The sequence below is a fragment of the Mustela erminea genome, chromosome 1 (assembly GCF_009829155.1).
Source record: "Mustela erminea isolate mMusErm1 chromosome 1, mMusErm1.Pri, whole genome shotgun sequence".
In the NCBI taxonomy this organism is placed as follows: domain Eukaryota; kingdom Metazoa; phylum Chordata; class Mammalia; order Carnivora; family Mustelidae; genus Mustela; species Mustela erminea.
Window position 1 is genome coordinate 212376858 of NC_045614.1, and position 15960 is coordinate 212392817.

Genomic DNA, 15960 nt, shown 5'->3' on the forward strand with positions numbered 1-15960 from the left:
TGAATGGCTTCTAAGTTGCATGTTGTGGAGTGACTGAAAATAAAAGGAGGAACAGGATTACAAAAGGCCTTCCATGCTATGATAGGGAGTTTGTACTTTTTTCTGAAGAAGGGAAGCTATTGAATGATTTTAAGCACTGAAATGTTACGATCAGAGTTTCAGAGAGTGCCAAGGTTGAAGGCAGGTGACCAGCGAGGAGGCTGCTTATTAAGTTAGTTCAGAGGAGAAAAGATGAAGTGACAATTAAGGCAGTGTCACTGGCATGAAGATGTGTGTGCTAATTTTAGATTTCTTAAATAGCTAGAAAAGACAGGACTTTTTGGTCATTTGGATAGGAATGTTGAAAGAGACTGGACTTGATTGACCTCCACATTGCTGGTTTGGTTAGCCAGGTGGCATGTAGAGCAATTGACTGATAACATACAGAAAGAGGAAAGAACTTGGTTTCATTTGTTTGTTTTTGAGGAAAAAGATAAGTTCATTTTTGATCTTAATGAATTTGAGAGACTTGTGGTACATCTTTTATTAAGATCTAGTAGTAGTTGATCCAATAACCATAGAGATGCAGTGTAGCCTGGAGAAATTAGAGACTCTGCACCATTTGGGTGTTTCAACTATTGTTTGCTACAGTCAGTATGAGATATTTAAAGTGGCACATAGATTTTTAATAGTTAAGAATTTAATGTGTATGAATAATATAAGTTGTGCTTCAAACCTTTGATGTCATGGATATCACATAAGCCAAGTGAGCCCAATAAAAGAGAAATACTAAGTAAATAAAAATACATGTGATATGTGGAAATGGCAAAAATCATGGTGAAGCTGTGCAAAAAATGGAAGTTCAGAAAGTGCTGTTTTAAGCCATGGGTGTGGTGGATAAGGTCACCAAGGAGAGAGTAAGCCTGAAAAGAAAAAAGTTGACATTTGGGTGGCGGGGAATGGAGAAGAAGAGCCCATGGAAACTGAGGAAAAGGAGCCAGAAGAATAGGAGGAGGACCAGGAGAAGATGGTCTTTGGAGTCCAAATGAAGAGTTCTGAGGAGGAGGAAGTGGTCAACAGCGTCAAGTAAGTTGTAAGCTGAAAAGTGCTCTTTGGACTTAGCAATTAAGGTAGACCATTTAGCTGCAAGAATCCAAACAATGGATTTTAAAAAATACTCATCTAATACTAATGTTAATGGTAGCTGATATTTATAGCATTTCCTATATGCCATGTACTATTCTAAGCACAACACATGTGTTAACTGGTTAATCAGGTAGGTAGTATTGCTATTGCCTTTGACACATGAGGAACCGAAGTACAGAGAGGTAAAGTAATTTGCCCAAGATCATACATTCAGGAAATGGGGGAGCCAGGATTCAATCCTAGGCAATCTAGTTTCAGAGTCCATGCTCTTTAATTAACTCCTGTGCCAGTCACCTCTCTGGTTAAAACAAAATAGAAAATAAAAATCACACTAGTGTCTAATTACAGCATAGTTGGTGTAGGGTATGCTATCAGTGAGGTCTGCCAGGCTACCAATGACCAGCGTGATGTCACAGTGGCTCAGTCTGCTCGGTATGAGCACATTAACTGGATTGTAATCGATGCCATGATGGTGATGTGTGGGGCTATGGCAGAGAGTTTTTGGCTCTTTCTGTGTATATATACAAAAAGATGTTTGTAAGGCAAATTGTATCTGTTTTCAAGATAGCATGTGTCCCATTTTATATTCCACACTTTGGGTCCTAAAATGTTTATTTTTTCACTTTTGTAGTTAAATTCCCTAAACTCTGGAAAGAGTGTTTATCCAAAACAGCTCACGTTCCAGACATGATAGATAACCAGCCTATTGGAGAAGGTCACTAATGACCTTACTGTAAGCAGTTCCTTGAATGGCGGAGGTAGAAACCCAGTCGCAGAAAGCTGAAAGTGAATGAGAATGGAGGAAATGCGAGAGAAGGGAGGAAGAATGATGAGGATGAAGAATCTGTGGTAGGAGACAGAGGACACAAGGGCCATAAGACTCTTGGTTGTGGTCAAAGGAGCTAATCAGAGTTAAAGATTTAAAAACTAGTTTAGACCTGCACTGTGATCTGAAGTGTAGCCTTGGGAAGGAAGAGCCTAGGTATCAGGGGTGGTGAAGATTATTTTAATCTAGGAGGTCAACAGCAAGGTTGGGGTCTTGAAGGGATTGTCTGCATGGGTTGATGTGGCTGGCATGGTGAGAGTTTGGAGGAGAGTGGGGAGTTCTCTGAACTAATGGTCCATGTTCATAAACAGGACAACAAGCAAGAGTTAAGTAGGTGGCAGTGACAAGGAAAGGTAGATACAGTGAAATAGAGCGGGAGACTATGGAATCAGAGGACCTGTGTTTGAATCCTTCCTGGCTTGGTGACTTTAAGCCAATTACTTTATTTTATTCAGAATGCTTCCCATATATCTGCAGGTGATGAGATTGAACAAGATAATGCACGTAAAAATGCCTGGTATGATGTGTGATAAATAGTATGAATAGTTGGCTAGGAGGATTGTTACTGTTCTTCGATTCTTATACTATAAGGTTTTCATACTACAAATTGGATGTGATAAGAATAAAACAAATTTGTATTTTGAGGACTGATGGTGGTCTTGTTTAGGAAAAAAGAAACTTGGTTTGTCCTAACAATAGCCGGGTAGTAGTGAAGTGGGAAAGTCTAAGAAATCGTGTGAATGGTGGTAGTGATGATGATAGGAAAAGAAGGCCATTAATTGGGCAAGAGTTAGAAGTACTACCATGCTGCATTTTTTAGTGATGTTTATGTTTTGTAACTATTCTCTGATGGCGATAAATTTTTATTATTAAACTTTCTTCTAGAAAAAATCCTTAAGTCTGAAACTCCAGCCCTAATTTCCCTTTCCCCCATTGAAATATTCTATTTAAAACATAGATACTATGTTTGATAATATGAGGCTGTTGGCAACGTGAGGAGTTTTGCCCACATTTGCAATCTAGCAGTGTCGTGTGTTGTAGTTGTGAGAGCGTCAGATGCAGCAATTGTTAGGAGGATGGAAGTCTGGTGGTGTGGCTGTGGGGATTTAGGAGATTGATAAGCTTGCCCTGTACCACTCCAGCTCTGCCCCTTTGCCCAAGACAGGAACATACACGGGTGGATGGATAGGGGAAAGTAAGTAGCCAAAAAGAAACCATTTTCTCAGTGGAGTCAGGATTTACTTCTGGCCAGGAGGTTGAGAATATGGCGGAGATTGTGTGTGGTGAAATGGCATGTTTCATAGGATGCAGTAAAAGCAATGGGGTAAAAGGGCAGCAGTGGAAAGATGTCTTTTGTTCATCCAGCAAACAATTATTCGGGGGCTTTATCATGTGCTGGGCACATACAAAAGTGGAGAAGCCCTTAATTATCTTCCATTTAAAGGAGACCTGTAAAGAGATAAGTTCAGAGTAGAGATGGTGACTATGTGAGCCTAAGGGAAAAAAAAAGATTAAACTGGTATTTGAAGAGAGTTGGGAAAAGAATAGCAGCAGACTGAGGGTGAGAATCTTCCAGACTCAATGTTCTTATGATTATTTTGGGGAGGCTTAAGTTCGAAGGATTTTTCTAGTATACCATAGAAGCCAGGAAGATTGCTTCTCATATTACCTCACATGATTTAATTACTGATTCGGGTTTGTGTTGTTTCTTTAGGATGGTACAGCATGGACGATTTTGCCCTGGGAGATTTCACTGTAGCAGATGATGCCTTGTTAGAAGATTGCCCTTATATGGATGATTTTGTCTTTGCTCCTGAATTTATGTCCAATGATTATGTTCGTGTGACTCAACTTTACTGCGATGGGGTGGTAAGATTTGTTGCTTTTTTGTTTAAACGTTGTGTCTTCTTAAAGGTTTATTATTTTATTGAGATATAATTGACATATGATATTGTATTAGTTTATGGTGTACAACATAATGACTTGAAATGTGTGTATGTTGTCAAAGTATCACCACATTAAGTCTAGTTAAAACTACATCCATCACCATTCATAGTTACAGATCTTTATTTATTTATTTATAAAAAAGATTTTATTTATTTATTTGAGAGAGAGCATGAGAGAAGAGAGGTCAGAGGGAGAAGCAGACTCCCCGCTTAGCAGGGAGCCTGATGTGGGACTTGATCCTCGGACCCCAGGATCATGATCTGAGCCGAAGGCAGCTGCCCAACCAACTGAGCCACCCAGGTGCCCCCAGATCCTTTTTTATTATGCTGAAGACTTAATGTCTACATTTTAAAGGTTTTTTTTGATTCAGAGCTATGGGAGTAAAGATGTTTTGTGGGACAAAAGTTTTTTTTAATTTTTTTTTTTTAAGATTTTATTTATTTACTTGGCAGAGAGAGAGATCACAAGTACACAGAGAGGCAGGCAGAGAGACAGGTAGAGAGACAGGCAGAGAGAGGAGGGGAAGCAGGCTCCCCGCTGAGCAGAGAGCCTGACACGGGGCTGGATCCCAGGACCCTGAGATCATGACCTGAGCCGAAGGCAGAGGCTTTAACCCACTGAGCCACCCAGGCACCTGTGGGACAAAAGTTTTTACAGGGAGTTACAAATGCAATTTTGGAAGGGAAGGTAAATAGTATCTCTACAATGTGCAGTACCAGAGAATGAGTGATGGGGAAAGATGGTTTTCTAACTGGAGATTAGAGTAGCTTTCAAGAAACAGCTGTAGACCCAGACTTAGGGGAAACAGTATAAAAAAAAGCCTGAAAGGCTCACCAGCTGAAGATATTATAGTCAGAGTGTATAAGTAAATGTGCACTGAAAAATTTCATACTTTAGTACTGATAATCCTTACATTAAAAATTGAAAGCTGTACTTTTGCATTTCATCAGATACAAATGAAAAGAATTTTTTTCCATTTAGGGTATGAAGTATAAAGATTTTACCCAAAGTGAGAGAAACTTAGGTGAGTAAATTGGTATTTTAATTTGTTGAGAGACTGTTGGGGGAGGTTCATCCATTCACATCAACATAATGGTCCTACATATCTTTAATTTTTTTACGTTTTGATGTATGTATTTTTAATTGAAGGATAGTTGACATGCAGTATGGTATTAGTCTCAGGTGTACACTATAGTGATGGGACATTTTTATATGTTATGCAGTGCTTACTGTAAGTGTAGTTATTTTATGTTGCCATACAAAGTTATTACCATGTTATTGACTATACTTTGAACTTCACATCCCTGTAACTTACATATTTTCTAAGTGGAAGTTTTACCTTTTAGTCCCTTTCTTCTGTTTTACTCATTCTCTTTTTTCTTACCTTTCCATATCCATTGTAGCCATTTCTCTATTAACAGTGTTGATTTATTCCAAAATGAGGCAAAAAATATTAATAAAAAACTTTTTTTTAATAAAGAATTTGACATCTGCAATATGTGGTGTAGCAAACCAGTTTCTGTCCTGCAAGATTACTGTGATGCCATTAAAATATACATCTTCTGGCCACTTCTGTTTCAACGTCAGCACAGTTCTATAATATCACGGTTGCACCCCTGTGTGGAGGCCACGTAAGTTACTACACGTCATTCATTTTGTGTAAACAGTGATAAGCATGTTGCCCATTTTTGAGGAATGCCAAGTGCAGGGGAAGGCTTGTCTTTTTGTATATACTGTTCAATTTCACTCTTACGTAATAAGATGGGAAAAGTTAATGCTTTGGGTTATGAATGACTAATCATGGTGACATTATGATGAATGAACCTCTGAGGAGCATTAGATGGTAGATTTGAAACTGAGGGAAAATTAATATGCTTGTTTATAAATAGCAACATTGTAGTACAGAAGAGAGAAAAAGGTATAGTATTTTGTCCACTTAGTAAACAGCTTATGGTTACCTAGAGTAAAGAAAGAGAGAATGTAATTTTTTTCAAGTAGTTTAAATTGAGGTATAACATATAGTAAAGTGTAAAGCTCAATGAATTTTTATATGTGAGAACCTAATTTTCTAAAAAATGAATTTGTATTTAAGTAATTCTCATGCTTCTGAGATAAGTTTGAAGAAATTACAACATCTGGAATTGATGGAAGATATTGTGGATTTGGCAAAGAAAGTTGTGGTAAGTGGTAGAATGTGTATTTCCCCCGTGTATGTAAAGAATATAATAATGTGGTATCAGGCCCATTACTCGTTTATAGTGGTTAACAGGTGATGGTTTCAGTTGGATTTAACCTGAGATTATTCTGCTGTCCGTGAGTTTGTCCTATGTATTTGAGAGATTAGGTAGATAGCAGTCTTCCTGACATGAATGATGAGATCCAGGACCATTCCTCCTCATTAAAGGATAGAAAATAGAATTTGTCACAGACAAAAGAAAGCTGCTGGTTCCCAGGAACTTCTGTCACTGAAAGTGGTGGGTTCTTTCTTGTAAAATCATGCCGCTGTCAGCAGTACCACAACAAATGCTTGTTCTTTGGGGTAGACTTTTATTATATAGTATTTGAGGCAGTGCCCTGTATTATACTGAGGGTTTTTTCCCTTGAAAGCCATTTGATCATTTTTCTTATTTCAGTTGGTTATGGAGTTATGGTGCCAAGTGTTTATTTCCTGCTGATAATCCTTTGCTATTCCTTATATCAGCCAGTGTATTTTCATAAAAAATCTTGGCGTAATGAACTTTAAAGTCCATACATCTAAAAGTCACACTAAGCCATTTAATTATTAGAAGCAAGTGTAAGACTACTTCTGAATTCTTGTCTTAGGGTTCTGAGGGGGTAAACTGGGCATGAAAGTGCTTGTGGGAAGTGGACTCTGTACACATAGCAGTAGTCCTGAAATGCAGCATTTTTTTTGTCTACTGCAAATTTCAAGTATAACTGATTGAAGATGGTTCATGTTTTGTTTTGTTTTGCAGAATGATTCATTCTTTATTGGAGGCTTATTGAGAATTGGTTATAAAATAGAAAATGTAAGTGTTAAACACGGGAAACCAGCATGACCACTGCCGATAAAATGGCAGATGTCTCACTGCTCGTTGCACCATGAATTGGGTTCTCAAGTTAGTGTTTTACATGTAGTATTTGCTAGTATTGATTTCTGTATTTTGCTTAAGCAGTCTCCTTATTTTGGGGGTTTGCGTCATTCCCTCCTCCCCCATATGGGAGTGTAATTTGGGGCTGCTTTTACACATTGATTCTTTTTTTATTTATTTGGTATATATTCTCCTAGATGAAATTATTAGGTCCCGGGTGTGAACATTTTTTTTTTCAATTTATTTATTTGTCAGAGAGAGAGAAAGAGCGAGTGAGCACAAGCAGGGGGAGCAGCAGACAGAGAGGGAGGGGGGGAGAAGCAGGCTCTCTGCTGAGCAGGGAGCCCAATGTGGGGCTCGATCCCAGGACCCTGGGATCATGACCTGAGTGGAAGGCAGCCACTTAACCAACTCAGCCACCCAGCATCCCAACATTTTTGATACGTAACTAGATAATCTCCAGATAAAATGAAAGCCAATTTTTATTGCTCCTGGTAAAATAAACATCTACCTGTTTCCCTTAAACCTGATGTGAGCATTGATAACTCTTCTACTTCTGAAGTCATTTCAGACTAGAAGTACGAATAACATTCCTGTGAACTCCTTACTCTTTGTGAAGATCTTTGCACTGAGTGCTTATTTGCACAGCTGCACTCCTCCTGTTTATCTCCTTACTCTTCTGTTTGCCATAGACCATTTAAAATACACAGGCCCTTACAGGCACCTTGCTCTGCTTTAACCTTGTGGTAAGGATGAAAGTCCTAGTTTAGATGAGATCTGAGACCTCTCATTCACCTTGTCTTCTTGCATCCTCCTTCTCCCAGGGCAGCCGCTGGCCAGGTTGTCCACCTCAACTTCCAGGTTTGTAGTAATTGAAGCAGCATCTTGGGCTCTGAGGGTAGCCTGAGGTTACTTGACGATGTGACATATATGAGTCCATGGTATCTATTAACTTAGATGTTGGGGTCCAGCTATTCTAGGTGCATGAGTAATAAAAATACAAGATTGTATAAGTTTTTATTAAGAATCTGAAATATTGTATGTTAAGCTTATGGTATCACATGTATATTTAAAATTAATACCTAAGGGCGTCTGCGTGGCTCAGTGGGTTAAAGCCTCTGCCTTCAGCTTGGGTCATGATTCCAGGGTCCTGGGATCGAGCCCTGCGTCAGGCTCTCTGCTTGGCAGGGAGCCTGCTTTCTTCTCTCTCTCAGCCTGCCTCACTGCCTATTTGTGATCTCTGTATGTCAAATAAATCAATAAATAATCTTTAAAAAAATAAAATTAAAACCCAAATCATATTCTTCATCTTTTTGATACAGAAAATCTTGGCAATGGAAGAAGCTTTGAATTGGGTGAAATACACAGGCGATGTAACAATTCTACCTAAATTAGGAGCAGTAGACAATTGTTGGCCAATGTTAAGTATTTTCTTTACCGAATGTAAGTATAAATGCTTTAAATTGTTACCTGACTCGGTTTTTAAAGCCATTATTTAGGAAAATGGGATGTGTGTTTATGTGTTCTCTTATTTATTTTAGGATCTTAAGGAATGTTTTCTCTTAAAAAAAATCTTTTTCTATTGTAAAGAAAAGCCTGAATAAGAGAACTGTAACCTCATAGTTAGCTTTTTCTGTATTTCCTGTCTTAATGATTTCTGTGATGTCACACTTCTAAAAATCTTACCAAGTTAATGCTGTAAGTTATATATAAAATACCCCAAAAAAGAATCCACAACTGGAACCTCATGTATTCTCCTTCAAAAGAGAATTAAATAACAGAGCTAAGATTATAATTTTCATGTTCCTGATGACCCTGTTATTCTTTGGTATAATGAAACTGCCATCTGTATTTTTTTTTTAACTCTGTGAAATAGGTCTCTCTAAAGCATTTGAATGTTAGCAGTGTTTTTATAGTATAGTTGTAGGGATCTTGAAACAGGACTATTTGGCTCTTTAGTTTATGACTGGTAATTTCCCATCACCACTTGAGAAGGGGTTAAATTTTATACTGTTGATCTAAGTGGTAGACAGAAATTAAGCTTAAACACAAAGACAGGTTTTTCTGATACTACATACTAGGCTGTATTACATTGATAAAGGTGGTTCTCATTGTTCTGGAGGTCTGTAATTAAAGGGTAGATTTTATGGTAGAAGTAGAGGACCAATATCATGTATTAGGCATCCATGGAGGGTTGCTTCTCACATTCTCTCTCTTTTTCTCTCTGTTCTCTTCTTTACAATAGCTCTGTAAGGTAGCTCCTATTGTCCCTATTGTAGAAATAAGCAAACTAAGACTTCGGGAGGTTAAGTGATACTTCTACAGTCTCTTGAGTTGTAGAACCGAGATGAGAAATTAAGTCTCCCTGATTTCAAAGCCCGGGTTTTTATCCTGTAATCTTACTCTGTCCCTTATTACCTTATTTGATGAGCTTCTGACCTTAAATTTAGATTTTAGATACATTTTCATCTTGGAAATGTATGTGTTTGGCTAGAGGCTTAACTATAGTTTTGTTGGGATAAGTATTAACACTTAAATCTATAGCACCAGCTAAAAATACAGGAAATGAGGTCTGATAAACTTGTAACATAAATTTTGGTTATTACCTACTGCATTTTAATTAGTTTATCAAATTAAAACATTTTTTTTTAATAACATGTATTTCAAATAACATCTTAACATTTCATTTGTGAGAGTCAAAATGTTGAATTAAGATACTTAAAATTCTTTGTTACATTAAATAGATTTAGAGAGTTTTCCAGGTTTTTGGTCTCAGATATTTTTGTTGAACATTGTGCCAGGTACACCATAGGTGCTCAGTAATGTTTGTTTAACTAAGGAGTAATTATGAGGCCTAATTGGAATATTATGACTGAGGATTTGTTTTAGGTACACTTAGAACTTATGTAATAATAAGTGCTTTTTTAAATGTTAAATAATAAAACAGATTAGATTCAAAAGCAATGAATCTAATGTATTCTAAAACATTTAATTAGTTGTTCACTTTATGTTGTTATTATTTGATACGTGTAAAATATTACAAGAAACATGTTATTAGAAAGTGCAATAATTAATTGATCTTATGGACTGACCTATGTAACCTAAGTTTTAGAACTTTAACAATACCAATTTGCTTTTTTTTTTAAACAAATGTTCTCTCACTCTCTCCTAAAAATAAAATTTAGACAAGTATCACATAACTAAAGTTGTAACAGAAAACTGCAATTTGCTTGAAGAATTTAAAACTCAAAATTGTGCGGAATGTATAGAGGTGAGAATAAATACTTACTTGTAAGTATATTTTAAAATTTATGTGTTAGAACTTCTATTAGCATTCAGAAAGTTCAATAAAACTGCTGTTTGTCAGCACACAAGGAACTATTGTAACATGTTTAAGGGAACATTTTAATAAATTTTGATTGGAATATTTATTTTTTTGGAAGAGAAAAACAACATTTTGATCAGAATTTTCTAAATTTTACGTTTGTATTTTAAATATACATATTTATATGTCATTAAATAAATTTGTAGAATTTTGAATAATAAACATTTAAATGTATTTTAAAAGTTAATTGAAAATTAAAATTTGATTTTTTAAACTAAAAAATTTTTAATTAGTTGAGGAAATGTAATTTTCTTTGATAACAGCTTTGTTGAGATGTAATTCTTATGCCATAGAATTCATTCAAAGGAAATTTTTTTTTTCAAAAATTTTATTTTTGAGTAATCTCTACTCCCAATGGTGGGGTTCAGACTTAACAGCCCTGAGATCAAGAGTCACATTGTTTACCAACAGAGCCAGCCAGGTACCCTGGGAAATATGATTTTAACTAAATTTTTAAAGAAGGATTTAGGAAACTATTTAACGTTCTATTTAATTCACTTACTAAAGCCGTTTATAGGATCCACTTTATTTTAATCTGTTTATTTTGAAAATTCGATTATTTGAAGTGAAAGTTTCCATTATATCTATACCATCTTTGATTTCATTCTTGCCAATTTTGCTGCCTCAATTTTTGGCAATTAATATATTCAACATTGTCTCTATGCTACCAATTTATATATCATTTTTTAAGCACCCAGGATTATTGTATAATATCACATTTTCTAACTTAAAATTTTACCTTGCCTCTGTTTTTTCCCCTGGTATATGAGGTATTTTTAAAAGTGGGCCTGCCAAATACTATACACAAGGGGATAAATTGTTAGTTGTTATTCATAATGTGGTGGTTTTGTTTACTTTTTAATATTCCTTTAACAAAGTTAGCATTGAATCATCAGAAGCAGATTTTTAAAAATAAATATACCAAAATATTAGCTATTGGGTTCTCATTTTTTATATAAGTATCCCCCAGCTTATTTCTGTTACCAGAAGTAAAAGCCCAGAACCATTTTTCCTAGATATTGAGGTTCTTGATTGTCTTTGCTTTTAATTGATGGGTCTTCTTTCACGTTGGTTTCTCAGCAAGGAGAGCTAATGAAAATGAAAGGAAATGAAGAATTTTCAAAAGAAAGATTTGATATAGCTATTATCTATTACACCAGAGCCATTGAATATAGGTAAGAGCAAAATAGAACAATGAGATCCTTTTTGTGTGGCAGATCAAGTTGGAATGCTAGTCAGGAGAAATAAAAGCAAGGCAAGGAATTGGAGAGAGTATCCTCAACTTGCTATGTAGAATAGATTTTCTTACCATTTGGAATTAGAAGTGTTAGGGATGGCCTGGGTAGATGAACTTAACTGAGTAGTAAAATTCAAGCAAGTTAGGCAGAATTGTGACTATTGCTTCTACCCTGCCCATTTTCTCTTAGGCTTTCCAGTATAGGTCACCTGTTTTTTCTTGTTCTCGTTTTGCCTTCAGCTAATACCTTCCAAATTGTTAGCTAATCAAAAAGGGCTAGTTACTAATAATTAAGATATTACCCATTCAGGAATTTTTGCTTTCTAAGAGGGGACTTTTAAAGGTTAATAGTTGGAATTGTTGAGAGAGTCTGTGTTCTCTCTACCTCATCTTCTGTTTGCTCAGCCGCAAACAGAAATTTTAAGCTAGAAAAAAAGCTAGAAATTTTTAGCTTTCCATGCATGTGTACCTTATACTTGGTTCCTACTGATATCTTAGCTGCGCCATCTAATACTGTAGCAGTCTTTGGAGGATGTGCTGTAGACAGCTACTGTCTTTCCTACCTTGCTTATCTCCATGGGGAATGAGTGAATCAGGCAGGGTAGCACACCATATCTGGAAGGCTGCTGCTCTGTTCTGAGGAAAAAAACAGATTAAATGAGAAAAGACAAAATTTGAAATGAAGCTATTTAAATTGTTGAAATTTACAGACTTTGTCAGAGTTCTTTGTCAAAGTGGTATAGTCCTGACTTACATAAGTATAATTCTGTCCTTTATACTTGCACCATACTTGTGATCTGCTAGCTTTTTAATATGCCTCATTTGATCCTCATAATGTTCCTATGAGCTAGGCAGAAAAAGTAGAACATTTTGAATATAATGAAATGTAGGTTGATTTGAACAAAGTTACTGAATAGGAAGTAAAGGAATGAAGACTTAGCCAGTTAGGTCTCTGACTCTTATATTCTTTCTGCTCTGCCACAAAGATGTAAAGTTTTTGAAAAGTTTTTCATGCCTTATTTTTTCTGTGAGCTTTTTATTTGTTTTGTGCGTAATGTACTTTACTGACCAAATGTTATTTCTTTTAAAGACCCGAAAATCATCTTCTTTATGGTAACCGAGCTCTTTGTTTTCTTCGCACTGGACAGTTTAGGTAAGTTGGTTAGAGTACCCGTCACTGAGCTGTTACGTTAAATATGCATTTTTTGAGAAATACTTCTGTTCTGCAGATATACAAGAAAATCTTTCAGGAGTTTTTTGTCAGTCATAGTTAAATGGTTAAAGGGGCTCTCTAGGGTCTATGCTAACAACGACAGCAGCAGCTGTTCTGATTGAGTGGATAACGTATGTGCTGTTTTAAGTATTTTACATTGTTCCTTAGGTCTCAAAACACACTTAATAGCTAATGTTATTCTCCACATTTACATTTGGGCAGACTTTTACTTACTCATAAGTACTGATGTCAACATTTGAATACAGGTCTTATCTGATGATGTTGAAGTCTTTGTTTATAGTACCTGTGTTATCTTCTTTTGCTCTCTTAATTTATTCTGTATAATTCTGGAAGAATTTTTGCTGTTTTCTATAGCTTAGTATAAAAAAATTAAGTAGATCTCATTTGTAAGTGAAAGAAAAGAAATTTAATGGTTTAACCATTAGAGTGAAATCATCATTAATTCTTAACTAATTCTTAATTTATTAATTAATTCTTAGTTTCTTATGTTGCATTGAGTTTTTATTAGTTGAAAGAGATTGTTAACACTGCACCATGATTTTGTTGTCCCTCAGTTTAAAATTCTTAGGATATAAATTACAAGTATTAATAGAGAGCAATGTATGCTGTTACATTTAATTATGTCTTGCCTTACTGTAAGAAGGGCTTAGAGTGGCTTCAGGAATAAATCTGCTTGGTAGAAAAATATTAAAAACACAACAAAACAAACTAAAAACCAGTTTAGAACTGGGGATCCTCAAAATAAAGCTATATAGGGATAAGGTCCTACACAGTTAATAGTTATAATTCATACTTGTATTTGACCTTTCTGTTGCTTAAAATAAAAGGAGAAAACCTGACAAGTTACATGATTCTCACTGTCCATGAAAAAAAGGACAGAAGTTGCTCAGGTGAAGCAGTTTTCCTGATGTTTAGTTCTGGAAGAAATTCCTTGTATGACTTACAAGTAACATGAAGTGAGTGATGGAGTAGAGAAGAACCTCAGCAGCATTCCTGTTCAAAGCAGAAAACACCCTGAATGTGCAGTTTTGGGTTTCACGAATAAATTTTTCTGTGGAGTTTTCTGATGAAAGCAGAGAGTCTGAAACTAGTGGTTTTTAGTTGAAGTACTTATGGTTGGGATGCGGGAGGGTGGGAGTGGGGAAGAGAGTATATTCCAAGTATGTAGCTTTTAAAAATAACATTTGTTTTTCTTTTATTGTAAACAGAACACATTCTCATGGTAGAAAATTTGGAAAATACAAGAGTTTAAAAAGAAGAAAATAAAAATCACCAGTAATCCAACCACCTCGGAGAATACCGCTGTATTAACGTTATGCAGCTTTTAGATGGCTTAAGCCGTGGATAAAGCGAGGCTATCTAGACTAGAGGAATGGATGGGCTGGACACAGTCTTCCATCAATACCACTGTCCTCAACTGGTTCTGACAAGAAATGAGCTGCAAATGTCCTTAGGTTATTGCATCTGGCTAGGTCCAGAATTGCAGATTTCCTATGCTGTTTGATGGTGAATCTGTGCTTTCAAGATGCATAGGTTGGCAACTTGGCTAGCCTCTTGTGAAAATCGAAACCTTGATTGGGCAAAAGGTCATCCACTCTGCGTAGGGGAGCTCCGAGAGCGGAGAGGCAAGCCAGGGGGTTTCTGCCCTCTTTCATGAGTGTTGAATGCTAGACACTCGAGGAGGATCCTCTTAAAACTGCGCTGCAAAGGAGGTGCATCAAAGTAGAATTACAGAAGCCAGGTAGCCTGGTGAGGCAAAGGTCAAGAGCAGGGTTGTGTATCAATCCTTGTACCTCCTTCCTGAGAGTCTATCTAGCTTGTGGTTCAGCACCATCAAAGTTTTCACTAGATGCAGGTTAGCAACATTTCCTTCTCAGGCAATCACCGATATGTATTAGATGTCAATGTCGGAAACGTGCCACACAATTTTCTTGGTGTTTCCCACCTTCTCACGTGTTGTTTATATGACTTACTCAGTAATGTAGGGATAATGTTTTCTGAGTTTACAGTACATCTCACTCCTAGTGGAGTGAGTAGATAATGTGACTTCGGAAAGGAACACATTGCCAGGGATTCACTCGTGCCATTGAAACAGAAGGACCCATGCCCTTTAGCTGAGTTACCACGTTGGGATGTATTGAAGCTCTCACATCTGAGGTTTGGTAGATCTGTCATGGGAATCTGGCTGAGCAGCTATGGGACACCTGGGAGTAAAGCATCCAACCTCCCTGGCACTGTTCTGAGCACTTTATGCATACAGGCTCAAAAAGCCCTCAACAACCCTGTGAAGTGGGTGCTGCTATCTCTTTAGAGATGAGGAAACAGAAATGGGAGGTCAAGCAAAGTATCCACAGAAACTAGGTGGGTGTGATGGAGCCAGGCAGCCTGGATGCAGAGTTTCTGCTCTTAATCCCGATGGAAAGGGGTTGGTAGAATCAAAGGGCAATGTGAAAGCTGAAAAAAAACTTAAATGGTTCAAATAGTCGATAAACATGAGTATCCTTATAGGACATGCAGATTACAAACTTTGAGTCTCTCTTTCATGTCCATCAGATTGGCAAAAATTTTAAAAACCTCATAATACCAAGTGTTTGAGAGGATGTGGAACAAAAGAAACTTGCATACTCGGCTGGAGACAGTGTAAATTGGTGCAATCACTTTGGACAGCAATTTGGCAAGGTGAAGATGTGCATATTCTGCAGCCCACTTCTAGGCTCCTATCCTCCAAACTCAAATGTGTACCTGAGAAGATACGTACAAGCCTTCACGATAGCATTGTTTGTAAAAGTAAAATGGAAACAACTTAAATGTCCATCTGTGGGAGAATGGATAAATAAATGATGGTATATTCATACAATGGAATTTTATGCAGCAGTTAAAATGACAATGTTGAGTGAAAAAGCAAGTTGCAGAATGATTTGTATGATGCGATTTATATAATGTCAAACTATGCAAAGTGACAAACACATTATAGTTAATTCATAGTTATGTATTAAAAATGTTTTATAAATGCATGGGCATGTTGAACACCAGTGGAGTGGCTGTCTCTGGGGAGGGAAAGAAGGAAAAGGATTGGTGATGAGAAAGTGGTACACAGTGCTTGTCGACTCTAAC

The 15960-nt window shown here is 36.6% G+C and overlaps 1 protein-coding gene across 1 annotated transcript in view; it reads left to right on the plus strand.

The window, feature by feature from the left end:
- TTC3 (tetratricopeptide repeat domain 3) overlaps positions 1–15960 on the plus strand; it is a 124636-nt gene that overhangs the window by 9329 nt on the left and 99347 nt on the right. The window contains exons 2-10 of the mRNA XM_032354787.1: positions 3666–3820; positions 4880–4922; positions 5379–5529; positions 5991–6078; positions 6874–6927; positions 8313–8433; positions 10176–10261; positions 11456–11550; positions 12703–12765. Coding sequence (XP_032210678.1) covers positions 3677–3820; positions 4880–4922; positions 5379–5529; positions 5991–6078; positions 6874–6927; positions 8313–8433; positions 10176–10261; positions 11456–11550; positions 12703–12765 — 845 coding nt within the window. The 5' untranslated portion in view covers positions 3666–3676. The remainder of the gene's footprint in view (positions 1–3665; positions 3821–4879; positions 4923–5378; positions 5530–5990; positions 6079–6873; positions 6928–8312; positions 8434–10175; positions 10262–11455; positions 11551–12702; positions 12766–15960) is intronic.